We start from the raw sequence: 25,599 nt of genomic DNA, 5'->3' as shown, positions 1-25,599 counted from the left end.
CACACTTGCAGCCAGTTGAAATGGATTAAAGTTGACTCCACCTCTGTCTTGTGTCCTTGTGTGACCACATTGAGCATGGAGAAAAGAAAGAAGACCAAAGAACTGTCTGAGGACTTGAGAAGCCAAATTGTGAGGAAGCATGAGCAATCTCAAGGCTACAAGTCCATCTCCAAAGACCTGAATGTTCCTGTGTCTACCATGCGCAGTGTCATCAGAAGTGTAAAGCCCATGGCCCTGTGGCTAACCTCCCTAGATGTGGACGCAAAAGAAACATGGACGAGAGATTTCAACGCAAGATTGTGCGGATGGTGGATAAAGAACCTCGACTAACATCCAAACAAGTCCAAGCTATCCTGCAGTCCGAGGGTACAGCAGTGTCACCCCGTACTATCCAGCGTCAGCGTCTGAATGAGAAGGGACTGTATGGTAGGAGACCCAGGAAGACCCCACTTCTTACCCACAGACAGAAGCCAGGCTGGAGTTTGCCAAAACTTACCTGAGAAAGCCAAAAACGGTTTGGAAGAACGTTCTCTGGTCAGAGGAGACAAAAGTAGGAAAAGGCCTCAACATAGAGATTATAGGAAAAAAAGAGGCCTTCAAAGAGAACAAGACGCCCCCTACAGTCAGACATGGCGGAGGTCCCTGATGGTTTGGGGTTGCTTTGCTGCCTCTGGCACTGGACTGCTTGACCGTGTGCATGGCATTATGAAGTCTGAAGACGACCAACACATTGTGCAGCATCATGTAGGGCCCAGTGTGAGAAAGCTGGGTCTCCCTCAGAGGTCAGGGCTCTTCCAGCAGGACAAGGACCCAAAACACACTTCAGGTCAGCACTAGAAAATGGTGGTGAGAGAAAGCCCTGGAGACTTGTAAAGTGGCAGCAATGGGTCCAGACTAGAGATGAGAGAACAGTAAAATATTCAATATCCGTTATTAGTTTTGAATAGCCGCACCATATCCGACTATTCAAACGAATATCGAACCCCATTATAGTCTATGGGAGAAAATGCTTAGTTTCAGGGGATCCCACCATTAGACTCAGGAGAGTCACCAAGTCCACTATCACACCTCAGCAAATGATGCCAACACCTCTGCAATGCAACTGGGAAAGCAGGGGAAGCATGTCTGGGGGCATCTAACAAGCCCAAGTCACTCTATTACCCCACTATCACAGCTTAACAACTACACACTTTCCACACTCAAAAAAACCTCTATCAAAGTGGGAAAATACCTGAAAACCTTCTTTCTTCCCCAAATGGATGGACAGAAACCCCAATTTAAGCTCAACAAACATTAACAAGCACCCCTTTAAATCACGTTCCCCATGACAACCACAGATGGAATAAATAATGGGAAATCCATCAGTCCCCACCCTGACCTGTCATTATGGATGTGTGTGTTTGTGTGTGTGTGTGTGTGTGTGTGTGTGTGTGTGTGTGTGTGTGTGTGTGTGTGTGTGTGTGTGTGTGTGTGTGTGATTTGGTGAGACCTTCCAAAATTCACTTTTCTGGCCCTTAACATGAGCCCTTCCAAATTAAGTTACAGGCCCTTAAGCTGAGCTGCCAGCAGAGATTGAGGCCCTTCAGGTGACTTCAGCCTCTACCTACAGAGTTTTTTGCCCTTTGGGTGAGTAAAGCCTTGCACCAGCAGAGTGTTAGCCCCTTTAAAATTCTTAGCCCCTAAAACAGTGGTTCCAGAACCATCACTCTCATTGTGTGGGATTGATGCAGTGGATTGGACTGAGGACACAGACATTGACCTTCATTTTGGCTGTGAAATTGATAACATTTTGGCATCAAGTCCTGAGGGTAACTTTTATTTAGAGGAACCGCAAAGGGGGAGAATTGGCTGCAACCACTACTAGCGGTACTGATCCTCTAATATCGGACTCTACATTACCTCTACAGGGTTCTGATCAGGTGTTAATTGTCCAAACAACATGGTCCAGTACTTTACATGTAGATCAGAAACCACTTTCCCTTCCGACACCAGATTTAACCAAGCTTCACCATCATCATCCTGCTGAGATGGAGCCACTAAAGGAAACCTTGTCTTCCAAGACATGTCCTGGAGCTGCGACTGAGCCAAATCTAAACACAGAGTCCTTTGGAACTGAACAAAATTCAAAGTGTCAAAAAACTTTAGAGACTGTTGAAAGTAATGGGATCCAGAATGAGGAGTTCATCACAAGGCTGACAGACCCAACTCCACATGCTGCAGCACAAGCAACCAGCAGTCAGACTAAGATTGTCTCTTCTTCGAGTAAGACACAAGATTCTTTGGAACCAGAACAGGAAAACCCAGTGATTGCCATTGCAGCAGTGCCTAGGCCATCTGTCAGAGCAGTTCATTCAGAGATTGAATTGGAGAAAAATAAGGACATTTACTGTGACCGAGTCTTCATGCATATTAGTGGGCATGGACAACCTAACGTACAAGATCCTCATGCTGAGCTGGCCTCATTACTGAACACGATCAACCAGGATAATCAGGGCTGGAAACATCACATCTTACCGAAAGAAATCACCCTCGGTTTGGAAAGAAGCCATCTAAACGTTGCACCTTTAATTGAGTTGAGCATTGCACCAGCAGAATGTTAGGCCCTTTGGGTGAGTTGAGCCTTTAACAAGCAGAAATTTAGTTTTTGGCCCTTGGGGTTAGTTGAGCCTTGCAACATCAAGCGTCCCATAACATCAGGCGGGCCCTAAGTTCTGCGCTAAGTTGCACAAAGTTCCACTTGACCACCGACGCGTGAACAAGTGCATGCAGCCAGGGACACTACATCTCAATAGCGGCACACTGGCTTAATGCAGTTGAGGCTGGGACCGGGTCGCTCTGGAGCTTGCCAGTCTCCAACACGTTCCATGCCTGGGCCACGTCTAACTTAGTGGTGCAACGTTTTTTGAAAACATACCCAAATGTACACAAGCTACTGGTGAAATTGCGGCGCTTGTGCGCCCACTTTCACAAGTGTACAGGAGCCGCTGCTAGCCTCAAAACACTCCAGCAACGCCTCCATCTGCCCGAACACCGGCTGTTGTGCGACATCCCCACATGCTAAAACCCTAGATACCATATGTTGAGCAGGGTGTGTGAGCTGCACAGACCTTTGATGGAGTTCCATCTCCAAAACCCAAGGGTTCATCAAAGTCAGCTCCCTCAGTTTCTGCACCATGAGTTTCCATGGGTGGCAGACTTATGTGAAATCCTATCCCATCCTTTCCACTGGACACGAAACATTAGCATGCACTCATCACAATTCCGGATATGGCAGCTGCGTTAAGCAGGGTGCAGGGTACAACGCAGACCAGGCCCGAGCTGTGGTTATGTGTGGTTTGCAGTAAGGGGACAGTGAGCAATTGGAAGAGGAGTTGGTGGACGACGAGGCCACCGACCCAACATGGACAGGGGTGATGTCTAGGGGCGAAAGCAGTGTAGATGTGGAGGAAGCAAAACAACAAAAAAAGGTGGCTAGAAGCAGAGGCATAGACTGGGGTGATGTCTAGGGGTGAAAGCAGTGTAGATGTGAAGGCAAGCTAAGCAGCAAAAATGGTGGCTACAGGGCAAAAGCATGTCCAGAGGCAGCAAGGCCACTCATGCAAAATTCTACCCTGTTGCAAGACTTATTCCTAGGTCTGGGACACGTTAATGGCACCACCTGGCCAAATTACCACCACTGAGGGGCCTAGTGTCACCAGGAGGGACAAGTATAGGCGCATGTTGTGGGAGTACCTGGCCGACCCCAGCTCTGTCCTCTCCGATCCCTCTGTGCCCTACACTTATTTTCTCATCTCTTTTGCTGCAATACACAAATCTTTTGAAGTTCCTTTTGGATCTCAGAGGAGGTGGCCTCAGTGCTGAAAAACACATCTGATGCCCCTTGGTGATATGCATTAAGAGAACCCTGGAGCAACCAAGTGTAGTCAGCTATCATAGCATCGAGCATGGCTAAATGCAGAGAAAGAAGGTGTACCACTTCCAGAGATGGTAACTTCAGTGCTGCTGTTGGAAATGGACGATGTAACGGGATTAGCTCAGGGATCACTGTCTTGACCACTTTTTGGCACAAAATGAAAGTCCAATCCAACCAAGTATGGTGCAAGGATTTACCCCACATATCCCAAAACCTGGAGTGGCTGAATGGAGTACAGACACCAATACTCCCTGCTCCAGCAGCCAGACCTTTACCATGGTTTTGGTAAGACCCACCATCCAGGAGCGCAGCTTTGCTCAGCTGCACCTAGTGTATGACAGGAACCTGGGAGAAATGTACACTCCTTCTACCACTTTTCCCCTGGTCCTGTCACAACGGTCACACCAGATGTTCGGATTGTCCTTCATTAAAGTTTCCTTATACGTTAGGAAATAAACTTGTGAGGGTGAAAGGTTGAGATATTGCATCAAACAATCCTTAACTGTACTTGTGTGACTGTGAATAATGCCAACAGCTGCCCTTGGCAGGGGTGTAACTACCGCAGAGGCAGCAGAGAACATTAGGGGGCCCGGTGACCAGCCGCTACTGCTGCGGGTTATTTTTTTTTAATAGGCCGTTACCGGCTGAACTTACTTCAGCTGGTAACGGGCCCTATTTACTTACCGATCCTGGCTGGGCCGGGATGGGTGACACCTGACACCGTGGGCCCCATAAAGACTATCATTATACTCGGGGGGTTTTTCAGACCCCCGAGTATAATGATCGGAGGCCTGGAAGAGGTAAGGGAATGTAACAAACAGTGTTACTTACCTCTCCACGATCCAGGCAGGCCTCAGGCCTACAGAAGTTGTCTGATGTCACATGATCCCGGCCTGCGTCCCGGGTCATGTGATGTCCGACGTCATTAAAGAAGGACGAGAGTGGAGGCCGACAGCATAGTAAGCAACAGTGTGTTTTTTTATGTTTTTATTCCCCCGGATCTCCGATTATTATACTCTGTCGAGGGCACGTTTCTTGAAGGTGTGGAGTTTTTTCAAGGAATGCGCCGAGGACAGATATAGTGTTGTCTGCACAATTTGCCTCTCGAAATTGAGTAGGGGCTCTGAGAAGAGCAACCTGTCCACCACTTCAATGCGCCGTCATTTGGAATCCAAGCACTGGAATCAGTGGCAGAGAGCAACGGCACGACAAACTTCGCCCGTCGTTCACGCCACTGCCTCTGCCTCTGCCACTGCTCACAGTGCTGGTGATGCACTCCAGAGGACGAGCCAGGACACCACTTCATCTGCCTCCGCCACTTTGTTGACTTGTCCCTCATCCTCCCCTGTTCCTGTCTTATCTCCTTCTCCTGCACCATCAAAGGCACCATCTGGCGCTTCTTTACAACAACCCACCATCTCTCAGATATTGGAGCGCCAGCAGAAATACACCGCTAACCACCCACACGCGCAAGCCTTGAACGCCAACATCGCTAAACTGCTGGCCCAGGAGATGTTGGCGTTCCGGCTTGTTGAAACTCCCGCCTTCCTGGACCTGATGGCAACTGCGGCACCTCGCTATGCTCTCCCTAGTCATCACTACTTCTCCCGGTGTGCCGTCCCCACCTTGCACCAGCACGTGTCACTCAACATCAGGTGGGCCCTTAGTTCCGCGCTTTGCACAAAGGTCCACTTGACCACCGACGCGTGGACAAGTGCATGCGGACAGGGACGCTACATTTCACTGACGGCACACTGGGTGAATGTAGTTGAGGCTGGGACTGCTTCCCAAACTGGCCCGGTGTACCTCGTCTCCCCGCCTAACATTCCTGGCAGGGACACGCGAACAACACCCTCCTCCTCCTCCGCTGTTAGATTGACCCCAGCTACGAGTTGGAAACGTTGCAGCACTGGTGTTGGTAGATGCTGAAGCTGATCAGCTTGGGGGACAGACAGCACACTGCCTCCGAGGTGAGGGATGAGGGATGCCCTCCTCGATGAGACGGCAATATGGTTTGAGCCGCTGCACCTGGGCCCAGGCATGGTCGTTTGTGATAACGGCCGGAACCTGGTAGCAGCTCTGGAGCTTGCCGGACTCCAACATGTTCCATGCCTGGCCCACGTCTTCAACCTAGTGGTGCAACGTTTCTTAGAGAGCTACCCAAATGTTCCGGAGCTACTGGTGAAAGTGTGGCGCATGTGCGCCCACTTTCGCAAATCGACAGTAGCCGCTGCTAGCTTAAAATCTCTCCAGCAACGCCTGCATGTGCCACAACACCGGCTTTTGTGCGACGTCCCCACACGCTGGAACTCAACTTATCAGATGTTGAGTAGAGTGGTTGAGCAGCAGAGACCTTTGATGGAATACCAGCTACAAAACCCTAGGGTGCCACAAAGTCAGCTGCCTCAGTTTCTCATCCATGAGTGGCCATGGATGAGAGACCTTTGTGACATCCTACGGGTGTTTGAGGAGTCCACAAGGAGGGTGAGCTCTGAAGATGCGATGGTGAGCCTTACAATCCCGCTCTTGTGTGTGCTGAGAGAATCCCTGATTGACATCAGGGATAACTCAGATCACACAGAGGAGTCAGGGATAGCAGCAGATCCGTCACAGCTGGAGAGTAGGTCCACACATCTGTCCGCTTCATCGCGTTTAATGGAGGAAGAGGAGGAGGAGGAGGAAGACCTGTCCGATGATCTGATGGTGATACAGGAGGCTTCCGGGCAACTTCGAATCGTCCCATTGTTGCAGCACGGATGGGTAGAAAGGGAGGATGAGGAGGAAATGGAGATTGAACTTTCCGGTGGGGCCAGAGGAGTCATGCCAACTAACACTGTGGCAGACATGGCTGAGTTCATGTTGGGGTGCTTTACAACTGACAAGTGTATTGTCAAAATCATGGAGGACAACCAGTACTGGATCTTTGCTATCCTTGACCCCCTGTATAGAAACAACATCTCTTTTATTCCGGTAGAGGGGCGGGCCAATCGCATCAATGCTTGCCACAAGCAATTGGTGCAGAATATGATGGAGATGTTTCCAGCATGTGACGTTGGCGGCAGGGAGGGCAGCTCCTCCACTAGGCGACCAAGTGCTCACCGGTCCACACAAACAAGGGGCACACTGTCTAAGCTCTGGGACACCTTGATGGCACCCCCTCGCCAAAGTACCACCACTGAGGGTCCTAGTGTCACCAGGCGTGAGAAGTATAGGTGCACGTTGCGGGAATACCTTTCCGACCACAGCCCTGTCCTCTCCGATCCCTCTGCGCCCTACACGTATTGGGTGTTGAAGTTGGACCTGTGGCTTGAACTTGCCCTATATGACTTGGAGGTGCTGTCCTGTCCTGCCGCCAGCGTCCTATCTGAGAGGGTGTTCAGTGCAGCCGGTGGCATCACTTTGATAAAAATGAACCACCACTGGATAGAGCCTTCATTTTCGTGTCCACCTGTGTAAAGCACCCCAACATGAAACTCCATGTCTGTGCTCAACCTCTCCAATTCCTCCTCCGCATCCTCATACTCATCCACCATAAGCGTTGCACAATTCTGCTCCTACTAGGCTCCCTCCACCCTGATTTCCCTAAACTCTGCTGGTTAGAGGCTCCCTCCACCCTGATTTCCCACAACTCTGCTGGTTAGAGGCTCCCTCCACCCTGATTTCCCTAAACTCTGCTGGTTAGAGGCCCCCTCCACCCTGATTTCCCTAAACTCTGCTGGTTAGAGGCTCCCTCTACCCTGATTTCCCACAACTCTGCTGGTTAGAGGCTCCCTGCACCATGAATTTCCCAAAACTCTGCTGGTTAGAGGCTCCCTCCACCCTGATTTCCCACAACTCTGCTGGTTAGAGGCTCCCTCCACCATGAATTTCCCAAAACTCTGCTGGTTAGAGGCTCCCTCCACCATGAATTTCCCAAAACTCGGCTGGTTAGAGGCTCCCTCCACCATGAATTTCCCAAAACTCGGCTGGTTAGAGGCTCCCTCCACCCTGATTTCCCAAAACTCTGCTGGTTAGAGGCTCCCTTCACCCTGATTTTCCTAAACTCGGCTGGTTAGAGGCTCCCTCCACCATGAATTTCCCAAAACTCTGCTGGTTAGAGGCTCCCTCCACCATGAATTTCCCAAAACTGTACTGGTTAGAGGCTCCCTCCACCATGAATTTCCCACAACTCTGCTGGTTAGAGGCTCCTTCCACCATGAATTTCCCAAAACTCTGCTGGTTAGAGGCTCCCTCCACCATGAATTTCCCAAAACTGTACTGGTTAGAGGCTCCCTCCACCCTGATTTCCCAAAACTCGGCTGGTTAGAGGCCCCCTCCACCATGAATTTCCCAAAACTCTGCTGGTTAGAGGCTCCCTCCGCCCTGATTTCCCTAAACTCTTCTGGTTAGAGGCTCCCTCCACCATGAATTTCCCAAAACTCTGCTGGTTGGAGGCTCCCTCCACAATGAATTTCCCAAAACTCGGCTGGTTAGAGGCTCTCTCCACCATGAGTTTCCCACAACTCTGCTGGTTGGAGGCTGCCTTCACCATGAATTTCCCAAAACTCTGCTGGTTAGAGGCTCCCTCCACCCTGAATTTCCCAAAACTCTGCTGGTTGGAGGCTCCCTCCACCCTGAATTTCCCAAAACTCGGCTGGTTAGAGGCTCCCTCCACCCTGAATTTCCCAAAACTCTGCTGGTTGGAGGCTCCCTCCACCATGAATTTCCCAAAACTCTGCTGGTTAGAGGCTCCCTCCACCCTGAATTTCCCAAAACTCTGCTGGTTGGAGGCTCTCTTCACCATGAGTTTCCCACAACTCTGCTGGTTAGAGGCTCCTTCCACCATGAATTTTCAAAAACTCTGCTGGTTAGAGGCTCCTTCCACCATGAATTTCCCAAAATGGCCACACTTTGGGAGAGTCTTCGGTGTTACAGGGCTATCTAAGTAGCATTCTATGCCAAAAGGAAAAAAGGGAAAAATTTAAATAAGAGATATGAAAAGAAGCTCTAGTAGAAACATGAAATCCCTCACATTATAACCTAAACTAAGGCCATTGAGGTCAGACTCATGGCTTATGACCAGGTCCTCCACCACCTTTGTGGATGTAAGAAGCCAATACTACCATGTATAAGAAAAATTGACAAATAGTATGTTCACTAATGGCAAGTTCACTTGGTCTATGGAGAATATAGATACAACCACTAACAAGTCTACTGACAATAAGAAGAGCAGTGGAGACTCCCCGGAGGGTCTCATGTTTCTACATAAAATGGCTTCATTTCTGTAACTGAGTACAATACATCTGGTCTACAGAGTCAAAGATCACGTCAGGTGAGATACTGCAGGGTCTGCAATTATATTTACACCTAGATACATCTCCAAACACAGGAGTGATATTCTTTCATTGCTGTGTCAGGAATATATATATGAAAAACATGATAAATCCTGGCGTGATGAAGTCTTGTCTTGTGATACATCTCAATATTCTCTGTGTGTGATTCCAAAAAAATGGCCAATGATAAAGCAAATGAGGACAGTCCCGAAAGTTCCGTGAGGAGTCTTTCTGTACCTCAGTAATCTGCAGGAGGTTGTCTTACAACCATAGACAGTTCTGACCTGATGTATTTAAGAAGTGGGGACAATGGGTAGAACATTATAAATACAGTTTTGATACTTTTATTTTTGCCCTCATTTTCTCCTACTGCATGGGGGTGGGAGGCTCCTGCTGCAGCCAGTTGTCTTATAGCCGCAGACAGTTCTGATCTGAACTCAGAAAAGGGAACTGGCTACCAAATAATAAATACAACTTTGAGACTATATTTACAGTATTCCATTGGCTTAATGGTCTCTGATCTTCTTCTGCCCTTTAGGGAATGGACAAGAGAAATCAATCGACAATCACAGAATTTCTCTTTTTGGGATTTGGAGATCTCCACAACTTCAAGATTTTAGTTTTCACTGTGGTTTTGGTCATCCATGTTGCGGCTTTGTTGGCAAATGTCCTGGTCATTGTCCTGGTCGGGGTCACCCCGAGTCTTCATTCCCCCATGTACTTCTTTCTCAGCCAGTTGTCCTTGTGTGAGATCCTGTTCACCAGTAACATTGTGCCCACCATGTTATGGCTGATTCTGGTGGGACATGGAAAAGTATCATTTGCTCGGTGTATATGTCAGTCCTACTTTTTAGGTGCCCCAGTAATTGCCCAGTGCTTGTTGTTGGCGGCCATGTCCTTCGATCGATATGTGGCCATCTGCAGACCATTACACTATGTCACCATTATGACCTTCATGCATCAGCTTCTCATGGTCTTTTCTTGCTGGTTGTTGGGGGTCACTTTGGCCCTTTTTGTAAACATTTCCTTAAGCAAATTAACATTTTGTGGTCCCAACACCATCAACCACTTCTTCTGTGATATTGCTCCTCTTCTACAGTTGTCCTGCTCCAGTACGTCCTCTGTAGAATTGGTCACTACCATGGTGGCATTTCTTGTAATTTTGTCACTCTTCATCTTTATCATAGGCTCCTATATATCAATCATTCACACCATCCTTAACATTCCCTCCACCACTGGAAGACATAAAGCCTTCTCCACCTGCAGCTCCCACCTGATCATCGTGTGCACCTACTATGGGACATTGTTCTCCATTTATATCGTCCCACCAAGAGATAATTCCTTAAATGTGAACAAAGGTCTGTCTGTTCTATGCACACTGGTGACCCCATTGTTTAACCCTTTAATCTACAGCCTAAGGAACCAGGACACCAGAAATGCTGTGTATAAATATATACAATCTTTTAGGCTGTGGAAAGTCGTCTTATGATTTCACCCTAGTAAAGTTCTAAGGGCTAGATCACACGGGGACATGGAGGCGGATTTTGACAGCGGAATCCACGTCATAATCCGCCTCCATACAATGATAGTCTATGTAGAGGGCCTGCTCTTTTTTTTTACGCAAGGCATTTTTATATCACATTTTATGAAGTCACATCCTAGAGGAGTGGTCTTGGGTGGTGGCTGCTTCCTGCAACCATTTTGTGATTACACAGAACATCATCAGAAGCTTGCACACTGCATCATACTGCTCGAGACATAAAAGTTTTTAAAAAAAATGTAAATACTGCTTCAATATTGCTCAATTACTTATTTATACTATGTGCTAATTCATTTGTAATGTCCTAATCATCTTTTTTCTCTCTTTTTTTGCAGCTTCCAAAAAACCTGGTCCCTGACTGGTAGTACTATGTGCCAAAGCCTTGCATCCAAATGTAAGTGTTGCATAAAAATTGCTTCATTGCATTCTATTGTATTTATGTGTTTCAGTAATTTTAACCCTTTCTTCTCACCTGCCGTATCTAGATCTCGGCAGCTGCAAAAGCACACTAGGGATTTTTGTACCCTACTAATCCCCTTTTTTTCCTCTCTTTTTGCAGCTTCCAAAACCAAGTGGTCCCTGACCCCCAAAAAAGAACTGGCCCCCTGCTATCAGCTTCTCAGCATTTGTCCATCCCAGCCAAATGTAAGTATTGCATTCTAATTGATTCTATTGTATGTGATTCTGTGATTTAACCCCTTCTTCTCACCCACCGTATCAGTACGGCGGGTGCTAGGTGTTGGTAGACGCCAAGTGGTTATTGCCCCCAGTTGGTGCCTGCACCGATCAGGGGCATTAACCCCCGCCAGTGCTGCATTCAATCCACATGAATTTTGTTTTTTGTATGTTGTATTTTTGCATTTGTGAATACCAAATAGATATGTATACTAAAATAATAATAATAATTTATTTTTTTTTCTGTATTTTCAGAAACATCATCACTATGGCTCCACCAGTGGAATATTATCGGATGGACATTAATGTGCGGAAGCTGATAGAAAATGTAAGTGGATTCTACCGATGCAGAACAAATTTGCACGGTGTACTCTTTGCACTAGAATGTGCCGTGCTAATTTGTTCTGCAAAACTGTCATCTTTTTATGTATGATATCCCCTTCCAACCACCCACTATACATTGGGGTTTTTTTGTTTACATTTTAATGAAAAAAAAATTCTATTTTCCTTTTTTATTTTTTTTTCTTGTTTTCGCTTTAAAAAAAACAAAAAAAAAACTTTTAATTTGTTTAAAAAATTTTTTTTATTTTTTTAATGTTTCTTTTTTTTCTCTTTTTAATTTTTATTTTTTTTTACATCTTATGGGTAAATTTTTCTGTTCTTTTTAACATTTTTTTGTTTGTTTGTTTCCTATGCAGGTACAAAGTCCAAACCTTTATGAAAAGGCCGACCCCCTGTATGCGGATCGCCATGCCAGGGACGCCTCCTGGATTACGGTTTGACAGGCGCTTTATCCAGACTGGGCAACCCTGTCTCGAGAACTCAAAGATCAGATAAGTGAGTAAATAAATTTATTTTGCTAGGAACTTCGGGTTGTTAAAGTTTTTATTATGAATTGTTTTTCACATTTATCTTTGTTTTTTCTATTCCAGAAAAGGACATCAGGAAAAGGTGGAGAAGTGTGAGGGAGCGGTTCATGAACGATATCCAGAGGGCGGAGAAAAGTGGGGCCTCTTCCTCTAAGAAAGCAATTGCCTTTGAGGATCAGCTGCTGTTCCTCCTCCCCTGCAGGGGAAGCCGGCCATAAGTATGAAAAACATTTTTACTTGTAATCTTTATGTATTTAGGAAATGTATAGTCATTTCTTTTTTCTTTCCTCCTCACAGAATCTCTAGAAACACCAGAGAAGGCCCGGCTGAGCCCCCGGCAGAAGTAGAGCAACCGCAACAGAGGGAGAGAGCCCCACTGACCCCGCCTTCCTGTTCCGAACCGGACAGGGGACCCGATGTCTTGCGTGGTCCTTCTCTTTTGGCGGGGGTTTCACCGGCTTCGGTTACTGCTCCCTCCTCCCCGGCTCCTGAGTCCACAGAGGAAGAGGTAACCCAGTCGGTGCAGCTCTCCCAGAAGAGAAGGATATGTCAGAACCCTTCTGCCCCCACACCTTCTACCCAGGAGCAGACCGGTAGGACCCCCCGGGTAACGGACAGGCAGCTGGAGCTTGAGAATCTGGCTCTGTCCTTTATCCGGAGGGTGGACAACATGGACAACTGTGACCATTTTGGTCAAGAGGTGGCTAATTCCTGCCGTCGACCGTGAAGAGGATTTTAAATCCTACATCCATGCTGTGGCAGCAGTATACTGGTTTGCTCCTAGCCTGCTGGGATTGGGCTATCTGTAGAGATGAGCGAACACTAAAATGTTCGAGGTTCGAAATCCGATTCGAACAGCCGCTCACTGTTCGAGTGTTCGAACGGGTTTCGAACCCCATTATAGTCTATGGGGAACAGATACTCGTTAAGGGGGAAACCCAAATCCGTGTCTGGAGGGTCACCAAGTCCACTATGACACCCCAGGAAATGATGCCAACACCTCTGGAATGACACTGGGACAGCAGGGGAAGCATGTCTGGGGGCATCTAACACACCCAAGACCCTCTATTACCCCAACATCACAGCCTAACAACTACACACTTTACACATTCCAAAAAACATCTATCAAAGTGGGAAAATAACTGGAAACCTTCTTTACTCCCCAAATGGATGGACACAAACCCCAATTTTAGCTCAACAAACATTAACAACCACCGCTTTAAACCATGACAACCACAGATGGAATAGGCAATGGGAAATCCTTCAGTCCTCACCCTCAACTGTCATTGTGTGTGTATGTGTGTGTGTGTGTGTGTGTGTGTGATGTGGTAAGACCTTCCAAAATCCACTTTTATGGCCCTTAACGTGAGCCCTTCCAAACAAAGTTACAGGACTTCAAGCTGAGCTACCAGCAGAGATTGAGGCCCTTGGCATCAGTAGAGCCTTGCACCAGCAGTGTTTTTGGCCCTTGGAGTGAGTAAAGCCTTGCACCAGCAGAGTGTTAGCCCCTTTAAAACTCTTTGTCCCTAAAACAGTGGTTCCAGAACCATCACTCTCATTGTGTTGGATTGATGCAGTGGATTGGACTGAGGACATTGACCTCGATTTTGACTGTCCAATTAATAACATTTTGGCGTCAAGTCCTGGGGGTAACTTTTATTTAGAGGACCACAAAGGGGGAGAATTGGCTGCAACCACTACTAGCGGTAATGGTCCTCTAATATCGGACTCTACATTACCTCTACAGGGTTCTGATCAGGTGTTATAGTCCAAACAACATGCTCTAGTACTTTAGATGTAGATCAGAAACCACTTTCCCTTCCGACACCAGATTTAACCAAGCTTCACCATCATCATGCTGCTGAGATGGAGCCACTAAAGGAAACCTTGCCTTGCATGTCCTGGAGCTGCGACTGAGCCAAATGTAAACACAGAGTCCTTTTCAACGGAACAAAATTCACCAGCAGTGTTTTTGGCCCTTAGGGTGAGTTGAGCCTTGCACCAGCGTATGTCCCGTAACATCAGGCGGGCCCTAAGTTCTGATGTTTTTGATGTGGAGGGAAGCTAAGCAGCAAAAACTGGGGATACAAGCTGAGGCATGGGCTGGGGTGATGTCTAAGGACAAAAGCAGTGTGGATGTGGAGGCAAGCTAAGCAGGGAAAAAGGTGGCTAGAGGCAGAGGCATGTCCAAAGTCACAAGACAGCTGCATGACAGAAGCTAGGCCTGAGCCAGCAAGGCCCAAGATGCTGTCTTTTTTAGCCTCCTTAGAAAAATTCCCCCATCAAGTCCACGTTCCTCGATGGGGGAGATAATTTGTATATAATATATAGGTCGAGGACAAACTGATTGTGGTTTTTGCCACTGCACCTGGGCCCAGGCATGTTGTCAGGTGTGATAATGGCCGTAACCTGGGATCGGCTCTGTAGCTTGGCAGCCTGCAACATGTTCCATGCCTGGGCCACGTTTTTAACTCAGTGTTGCTAAGCTTTTTAAAAAAAAGTACCCCAACGTTCCTGAGCTACTGGTGAAAGTGCAGCGCTTGTGCGGATAGTTTTGAAAGTCTATAGTAACCGCTGCTAGCCTCTATGCACTCCTACAACGCTGGTATCTGCCAGAACAATGACTGTTGTGCGACGTCTCCACACTGCTGGAACTAAACATATCACCTGTTGAGCAGAGTGTGTGAGCAGCACAGACCTTTGATGGAGTTCCAACTCCAAAACCCTCGGGTTCGTCAAAGTCAACTCCCTCAGTTGCTCAACCATGAGTGGCCATGGGTGGCAGACTTATGTGAAATCCCATCCCATCCATTGCACTGGACACGAAACATTAGCATGCGCTCATCACAACTCCGGATATGGCAGCTGCGTTAAGCAGGGTGCAGGGTACAACACAGACCAGGCCCGAGCACCAGGAACAGGTGTTAGAAATACTGCAGCATCCACCATTTCCTTCCAATTTTGGGGTTGTGGACCCGCCACCGACTTGTCTGGACCTAAGTGGGGATCATGAGACACAGTTTACAACACGGAAAAAGCATAAGCCAAAAAACTAAATAACAATCACAACATATCTATAAAAAATATCAAAATATTTTATTATATCCGGTAAACAAATTACCATAAAAACAAATAATACAGCAGGGCAGATGAATATAGCCAAAAAAAAACGACACAAATGGTGACACAAAAGACTAGAAAATATAGGACGTGGCTAGATAGTCAAAAAGTCATATCAATAATATTGTCAGCTATAGGCAACTAACATATCACATATTAGTATTATCACATTATTATTGGTCACCTCCTGAGGAAGCCAGTGGTTTGGCGAAACGCGTAGGGGTGGTCCTACCAACTTGTCAGTGATCTATTGGGCATCTGGCTGATGGTCTTTTTATCTGTCAATATGACTACAGGTAATCTATAAACAGTTATGTTATCAGTTGGCTCTGTATAGTACCATGGTTGTCCGGTTATCTATGTATTATACTACTAAATTGGGATTTATTTCCATGGCCCTATTCAAATTCCTATGTTACTTTCTGATGTAATCCCTATTGTGTCTTTACTATTAGCTTACATCTACCATTATAGCATTATTACTTGCTTAAAAGCACTAGCTCACACTAATGGGATTTTTTTCATCTAAGGTTATTTCATACTACCTATAGGTGCATGCTACATGCTGTAGCACAGCACTTCTTTTATTATTATTAGGAATATTGAGCCAGGATATTTAATATGTGATATGTTAGTTGCCTATAGCTGACAATATTATTGATATGACTTTTTGACTATCTAGCCACATGTCCTATATTTTCTAGTCTTTTGTGTCACCATTTGTGTCGTTTTTTTTGGCTATATTCATCTGCCCTGCTGTATTATTTGTTTTTATGGTAATTTGTTTACCGGATATAATAAAATATTTTGATATTTTTTATAGATATGTTGTGATTGTTATTTAGTTTTTTGGCTTATGCTTTTTCCGTGTTGTATGCTGAGTTGTACATTTAAGCCAATATTGTTGATACTATGAGGAAAACTGTGTTTGAGCTATTGATGAGACACAGTTGCCATCAGGGCAAGCTGTGGTTATGTGCGGTTTGCATTAAGGGGACAGTGCACAATTGGAAGAGGAGTTGGTGGATGACGAGGCCACCGACCCCACATGGACAGGGGTGATGTCTAGGGGCTAAAGCAGTGTAGATGTGGAGGGAAGCTAATTCAACAAAAAACCTGGGTAGAAGCAGAGGCATAAACTGGGGTGATGTGTAGCGGTGAAAGCAGTGTAGATGTGGTGGGAAGCTAAGCAGCAAAAACAGTGGGTAGAGGCAAAGGCTTGCAAAACTCTACCCTGTTGGAAGACTTATTCCTAGGTCTGGGACACGTTAATGGCCCCCCTGGACAAATTACCGCAACTCAGGGGCCTACTGCCACCAGGAGGGACACGTTAATGGCCCCGCCTGGCCAAATTACCACCACTGAGGGGTCTAGTGTCACCAGGAGGGACAAGTATAGGCGCATGTTGTGGGAGTACATGGCCGACCCCAGCTCTGTCCTCTCTGATCCCTCTGTGCCCTACACTTATTTTCTAATCAGTTTTTCTGCAATACACATGTCCTGTGAAGTTCCCTTGGGATCTCAGAGGAGTTGGCCTCAGTGCTGTTCATCTGAGTTCCCTTGGCAATTAGCTGTAAGAAAACCCTGGACCAACCTACTCCAGGCAGCTAGCATAGCATCCAGCATGGCCTGCACCATCATGCACCTCTTACCAGCCACTCCCCATCTCCCTGGCATTTCATTGCAGGCAGAAGTAGAGCGCAACCCACCCACATGCCAAAGCCTTTAATGGCCTCATCTGAAAACTGCTGGCTCTTTAGATGTTGGCGTTTAGGCTTCTGGATACCCGGGCCTTCCGTCACCAGATGGCAGCTGGGGCACCTCCCTATGCTGGGCCTAGCCGTTACTACTTCTCTTGGTGTGCTGTCCCTGCCTTGCACCTGCATGTGTCCCATAACATCAGTCGGGCCCAGAGCTCTGCGCTTTGCTGCAAGGTCCACTTGACCACCGACACATGGACAAGCGCCTGTGGTCAGGGATGCTGCTTATCTTTAAGGACAGGCAGGGTGAATGTGGTGGAGTCTGGTCCCGGGGTGCAAACTGGGGTGGCCTATCTCCTCTCCCAGGCCAAAATTCATGGCAGGAGTAGACTGAAACCCTACTACACTGCAACCTCCACCCCAGCTACTAGCGGCAAACGCTAAAACACTGGCATGGGGAGATGTCAGCAGGACATGCTGAAGCTCATCAGCTTGGGGGACAGACAGCACAGTGCCTCGGAGGTCAGGGATGCCATTCTGGCTGAGATGGCAATGTTTTTTTTCCCTGCTACACCTGGGGCCTGGCATTTTTGTGCCTGTGATATTGGCCGGAACCTGGTAGCAGATCTGGAGCTTGCCAGACTCAAACACGGTCCACACATGGCCCACGTTTTCAACTTGTTGGTGCCATGTTTCTTTGAAACCTACACCATTGTGCCTGATATACAGGTCAAAGTGTGGCCATTTTCGTGAGAACTAGCCTCTGCTAGGCAGAAAACATTCAGAGCACACTCCTCTCATCTTCACACCATTGGCTGGCGGAGGAAGACGAGGGGGATGGAGTGGCATCTGATGTCCCTGTCCCACACGAGGCTAGAGGGTGCACTTCAGTGCATCCCATTGCTTCACCACAAATGGTGTGAAGGGGAGTGGAAAATGGAGGAAATGGAGAGTGACCCTTACAGTTGGGGCCATCAAAGGCATGCCAAGTAACACACTGGCACACATGGCTGACTTCATCTTGGGTTGCTTTTCAAGACTCTAACGCATAGTTCACATCATGGAGAGCAAATAATACTGGATTTTTGCAAGCCTCGAACCCCGGTATAAGTCTAATGTCTGTTCCTTTGTTATATTTGGGGGAGAGGAAAAAAAATGCTAAAGTGATGCATTTCGCGTACATAGACTGACTATTAATGTGTATCCCACTTAGTGTTGTTGGGGTTACACACCGTCACAACCTGGCTAAAGCTTCTATAGCTGTTAATAAAGTCAACATAACTTTACAGTATCCAAAAAGAGAGCTGGTACTGACAGAGAGCAAGACAAATGTCAACAAAAGCTGTGAGCTCTGAACACCCACAGTGACTTTGGCGTCATTATAAGGGAGCAGGTGGTAATAAATAACTTGGCAGTGCCTAAAACCCAACAAGCTTATACAACTATATTTACATTAAGATACATAAATGTCACTTTTTAGGAGCATGTCATGAGACAAGCTGATAAGATCTTCCTTTGTGCAGTGCTATTTGAAAGAGTTAATAGCTGCCTTCATTTTAGTTAAGGAGAACGTGCAGACAGATTAGATTTAGAACATGTTGTCTTCATTGTCAAAATCCTCTATATAGGTAATGGGTTTTTTGGTCTGAGCTGTCTGGGAACGAGCTGGTGCAGCACTAACAACCTGGGTGAATATGGCAAGAGCCTGAGATGTAGGGTGAATGTATGCCCACATTATTTTTGGAATTAACAGTCAGACCCTGGCACTATATGCCAATAGAAAGATTTGAGGGTGGTATGAAAGCCACAATATCTGTTTTGAATTACCAGTCAGAACCTGGCACTATATGCCAATAGCAGGAATTGAGGGTGGTATGAAACCCCTAATATCTTTTTTAAATTAATAGTCAGACCCTGGCACTATATGCCAATAGCAAGATTTGAGGGTGGTATGAAGGCCCCAATATCTTTTTTGAATTACCAGTCAGACCCTGGCACTATATGCCAATAGCAACAAATGGAGGGTGTATGTAGCCCCAATGTTATTGTTAGGGGAATTACACACAGTGTATTCAAGTTAGTTTCGGGGGTGGGGGTGCACACTGTTGGCATGTGGATTTGGGGTATAGAGTGTATATGGGAATACACTTTCAGTGTATTCCATTCAGGATCCTCCACACTGTGGAAAGCTGGGTTGCGCAGATTGAGCCTGTCATGCCACGTTACTGTGATGGACACTGACAAGACACTGGAATGTATCTCTTAAAAGAGCTGTTGGTTTTCTTCTTCTCCTTCCTATCCTATCCTATCCCTGCCTACCAGAATCTAATTCCTATCTCTACGGCCGCAGACCTCCGTCTGTGACCAAGTGTAAGCTCAGAATGACGCGAACCTGGGCGGCGCTGTTCTTATGAATCAGAGATCACATGTTTTCAGCAGCCAATGGGTTTTTAGTATTTTTTTCAGTCCCTGTTGTCGTAGTTCCTGTCCCACCTCCCCTGCGCTGTTATTGGTGCAAAAAAAGCGCCAGGAAAGGTGGGAGGGGAATCAAGTTTTCGCGCACTTTACCACGCGGTGTTCGATTCGAACATGGCGAACACCGTGATATCCGATCGAACATATGTTCAATAGAACACTTTTTGCTCATCTCTAGTTATCTGCTAACCCAATTCCGGCAGGCTGCTGGGCTTCCTGATGTCCTTTTGGCAGCCCCACCCCAAATACCACAAGCCACCCAAGCCCCGTATGGGCCACAAGCCGTCCCCAGCCGAGCCCCATATGGGCCAGAAGCCGGCCCCAGCCGAGCCCCATATGGGCCAGAAGCCGGCCCCAGCCGAGCCCCATACGGGCCACAAGCCGGCCCCAGCCAAGAGCCCCAATCCTCGGGTGGCCAACTCGGGTTGTCTGTCCTTGACCCATACTATGAGCCACACGAGGATTGAACTGTACATAGTTTAATTTGGGGGGGAGGTTGGTTTTGTTAATAAAGTTATTTTTTAAAAAAATTAAAAATGTTTTTTTTTTTTTTTTTTTTTTAAAGGAGTGGTATTTCTCTTTATAATAAAGAGGCACATGCGGTGTACCGCTAGGAAGCAGACAGTGCGCTGAATTCATGTTCATGTGTCCCAGAGGGTCAAAGGTCCTCTGTAGAAGGATGTGCCCCCAGTGTACAAAGGTCCTCTTTATATAAATAGGACCTTTGACCCTCTGGGGCACACGCGGTTTACACCCCTACCAATACCTTAGTAAAAAAAAAAAAGACAAATCAGAATCCCTCTATACTACTCTGTACAGATTGCCTCTATACTAAAACTATAGTGACACATTTTATTTCATTTGGCCATACAAAATCAAAACAAAAAGGGAATTTAAATGAAAGTACACATTTGAGAACTTACCGCAATGTGATGAGCCGCCTTTCCGTGGGACTGATGGCCTCCCTCATGGTGATGTCCTGATGGAGAAGATGTGGGGCCAATATCTGGAACACCCGGTCAAATGCTTGGGTTGGCAATCTGACAAAGTTCAAAAATTTTTCTGGCCATCTGTAAAAAAAATAAATAAATAAATTAACCATACTGTACACCGTATATTATATTGTATAGTTGGCCCTCAAGACAATTTAACATTACAAGGTTTAAAAAGATAAGGACTACACGCTATGTTATGTACAATCTTGTCTACTTATAACACGTATATGATATACTGTACTAGAATATACAGAAGGATATAATATACTAGACTATACATAGGGATATAATATACTAGACTATACAGAAGGATATAAAATACTAGACTATACAGAAGGATATAATATACTAGACTATACATAGGGATATAATATACTAGACTATACAGAAGGATATAAAATACTAGACTATACAGAAGGATATAATATACTAGACTATACATAGGGATATAATATACTAGACTATACAAAGGGATATAAAATACTAGAATATACATAGGGATATAATATACTAGACTATACAGAAGGATATAATATACTAGACTATACATAGGGATATAATATACTAGACTATACATAGGGATATAAAATACTAGACTATACAGAAGGATATAAAATACTAGACTATACATAGGGATATAATATACTAGACTATACATAGGGATATAATATACTAGACTATACATAGGGATATAATATACTAGACTATACATAGGGATATAATATACTAGACTATACATAGGGATATAATATACTAGACTATACAGAAGGATATAAAATACTAGACTATACAGAAGGATATAATATACTAGACTATACAGAAGGATATAATATACTAGACTATACAGAAGGATATAATATACTAGACTATACATAGGGATATAATATACTAGACTATACAAAGGGATATAAAATACTAGAATATACATAGGGATATAATATACTAGACTATACAGAAGGATATAATATACTAGACTATACATAGGGATAGAATATACTAGACTATACAGAAGGATATAATATACTAGACTATACATAGGGATATAATATACTAGACTATACATAGGGATATAATATACTAGACTATACATAGGGATATAATATACTAGACTATACATAGGGATATAATATACTAGACTATACAGAAGGATATAATATACTAGACTATACAGAAGGATATAATATACTAGACTATACAAAGGGATAGAATATACTAGACTATACAGAAGGATATAATATACTAGACTATACAGAAGGATATAATATACTAGACTATACAGAAGGATATAATATACTAGACTATACAAAGGGATAGATTATACTAGACTATACAGAAGGATATAATATACTAGACTATACAGAAGGATATAATATACTAGACTATACATAGGGATATAATATACTAGACTATACAAAGGGATAGAATATACTAGACTATACAGAAGGATATAATATACTAGATTATACATAGGGATATAATATACTAGACTATACAAAGGGATAGAATATACTACACTATACAGAAGGATGTAATATACTAGACTATACAGAAGGATATAATATACTAGACTATACATAGGGATATAATATACTAGACTATACAGAAGGATATAATATACTAGACTATACAGAAGGATATAATATACTAGACTATACAGAAGGATATAATATACTAGACTATACAGAAGGATATAATACACTAGACTATACATAGGGATATAATATACTAGACTATACAGAAGGATATAATATACTAGACTATACAGAAGGATATAATATACTAGACTATACATAGGGATATAATATACTAGACTATACAAAGGGATAGAATATACTAGAATATACAGAAGGATATAATATACTAGATTATACATTGGGATATAATATACTAGACTATACAAAGGGATAGAATATACTAGACTATACAGAAGGATATAATATACTAGACTATACAGAAGGATGTAATATACTAGACTATACAGAAGGATATAATATACTAGACTATACATAGGGATATAATATACTAGACTATACAGAAGGATATAATATACTAGACTATACATAGGGATATAATATACTAGACTATACAGAAGGATATAATATACTAGACTATACAGAAGGATATAATATACTAGACTATACAAAGGGATAGAATATACTAGACTATACAGAAGGATATAATATACTAGACTATACAGAAGGATATAATATACTAGACTATACATAGGGATATAATATACTAGACTATACAGTAGGATATAATATACTAGACTATACAGAAGGATATAATATACTAGACTATACATAGGGATATAATATAATAGACTATACAGAAGGATATAATATACTAGACTATACATAGGGATATAATATAATAGACTATACAGAAGGATATAATATACTAGACTATACAAAGGGATAGAATATACTAGACTATACAGAAGGATATAATATACTAGATTATACATAGGGATATAATATACTAGACTATACAAAGGGATAGAATATACTAGACAATACAGAAGGATATAATATACTAGACTATACAGAAGGATATAATATACTAGACTATACATAGGGATATAATATACTAGACAATACAGAAGGATAAAATATACTAGACTATACATAGGGATATAATATACTAGACTATACAGAAGGATATAATATACTAGACTATACATAGGGATATAATATAATAGACTATACAGAAGGATATAATATACTAGACTATACATAGGGATATAATATACTAGACTATACAGAAGGATATAATATACTAGACTATACATAGGGATATAATATACTAGACTATACAAAGGGATAGAATATACTAGACTATACAGAAGGATGTAATATACTAGACTATATAGAAGGATATAATATACTAGACTATACAGAAGGATATAATATACTAGACTATACAGAAGGATATAATATACTAGACTATACATAGGGATACAATATACTAGACTATACAAAGGGATAGAATATACTAGACTATACAGAAGGATATAATATACTAGATTATACAGAAGGATATAATATACTAGACTATACAAAGGGATAGAATATACTAGACTATACAGAAGGATATAATATACTAGACTATACATAGGGATATAATATACTAGACTATACAGAAGGATATAATATACTAGACTATACAGAAGGATATAATATACTAGACTATACAAAGGGATAGAATATACTAGACTATACAGAAGGATATAATATACTAGATTATACATAGGGATATAATATACTAGACTATACAGAAGGATATAATATACTAGACTATACAGAAGGATATAATATACTAGACTATACATAGGGATATAATATACTAGACTATACAAAGGGATAGAATATACTAGACTATACAGAAGGATATAATATACTAGATTATACATAGGGATATAATATACTAGACTATACAAAGGGATAGAATATACTAGACTATACAGAAGGATGTAATATACTAGACTATACAGAAGGATATAATATACTAGACTATACATAGGGATATAATATACTAGACTATACATAGGGATATAATATACTAGATTATACAGAAGGATATAATATACTAGACTATACAGAAGGATATAATATACTAGATTATACATAGGGATATAATATACTAGACTATACATAGGGATATAATATACTAGATTATACAGAAGGATATAATATACTAGACTATACAGAAGGATATAATATACTAGACTATACAGAAGGATATAATATACTAGACTATACAGAAGGATATAATATACTAGACAATACATAGGGATATAATATACTAGACTATACAGAAGGATATAATATACTGGACTATACAGAAGGATATAATATACTAGACTATACAAAGGGATAGAATATACTAGACTATACAGAAGGATATAATATACTAGACTATACATAGGGATATAATATACTAGACTATACAGAAGGATATAATATACTAGACTATACAGAAGGATATAATATACTAGACTATACAAAGGGATAGAATATACTAGACTATACAGAAGGATATAATATACTAGATTATACATAGGGATATAATATACTAGACTATACAGAAGGATATAATATACTAGACTATACAGAAGGATATAATATACTAGACTATACATAGGGATATAATATACTAGACTATACAAAGGGATAGAATATACTAGACTATACAGAAGGATATAATATACTAGATTATACATAGGGATATAATATACTAGACTATACAAAGGGATATAATATACTAGACTATACAGAAGGATATAATATACTACACTATACAGAAGGATATAATATACTACACTATACAGAAGGATATAATATACTAGACTATACAGAAGGATATAATATACTAGACTATACATAGGGATATAATATACTAGACTATACATAGGGATATAATATACTAGATTATACAGAAGGATATAATATACTAGACTATACAGAAGGATATAATATACTAGATTATACATAGGGATATAATATACTAGACTATACATAGGGATATAATATACTAGATTATACAGAAGGATATAATATACTAGACTATACAGAAGGATATAATATACTAGACTATACAGAAGGATATAATATACTAGACTATACAGAAGGATATAATATACTAGACAATACATAGGGATATAATATACTAGACTATACAGAAGGATATAATATACTAGACTATACAGAAGGATATAATATACTAGACTATACAAAGGGATAGAATATACTAGACTATACAGAAGGATATAATATACTAGACTATACATAGGGATATAATATAATAGACTATACAGAAGGATATAATATACTAGACTATACATAGGGATATAATATACTAGACTATACAGAAGGATATAATATACTAGACTATACATAGGGATATAATATACTAGACTATACAAAGGGATAGAATATACTAGACTATACAGAAGGATGTAATATACTAGACTATATAGAAGGATATAATATACTAGACTA

General features: G+C 42.8%; 1 protein-coding gene across 1 annotated transcript; it reads left to right on the top strand.

Moving 5' to 3' along the window:
- Window positions 1-9,766: 9,766 nt before the first annotated feature.
- LOC142204384 (olfactory receptor 6M1-like) lies at window positions 9,767-10,714 on the top strand. The gene has a single exon (XM_075275695.1). The coding sequence runs from the start codon at window positions 9,767-9,769 to the stop codon at window positions 10,712-10,714; it is 948 nt and encodes a 315-aa protein (XP_075131796.1).
- Window positions 10,715-25,599: the final 14,885 nt, after the last annotated feature.

The sequence above is a fragment of the Leptodactylus fuscus genome, chromosome 5, assembly GCF_031893055.1.
Source record: "Leptodactylus fuscus isolate aLepFus1 chromosome 5, aLepFus1.hap2, whole genome shotgun sequence".
In the NCBI taxonomy this organism is placed as follows: domain Eukaryota; kingdom Metazoa; phylum Chordata; class Amphibia; order Anura; family Leptodactylidae; genus Leptodactylus; species Leptodactylus fuscus.
Note: the sequence above shows the minus strand (reverse complement) of the source record. Positions and strands in the feature narration are given on the sequence as shown.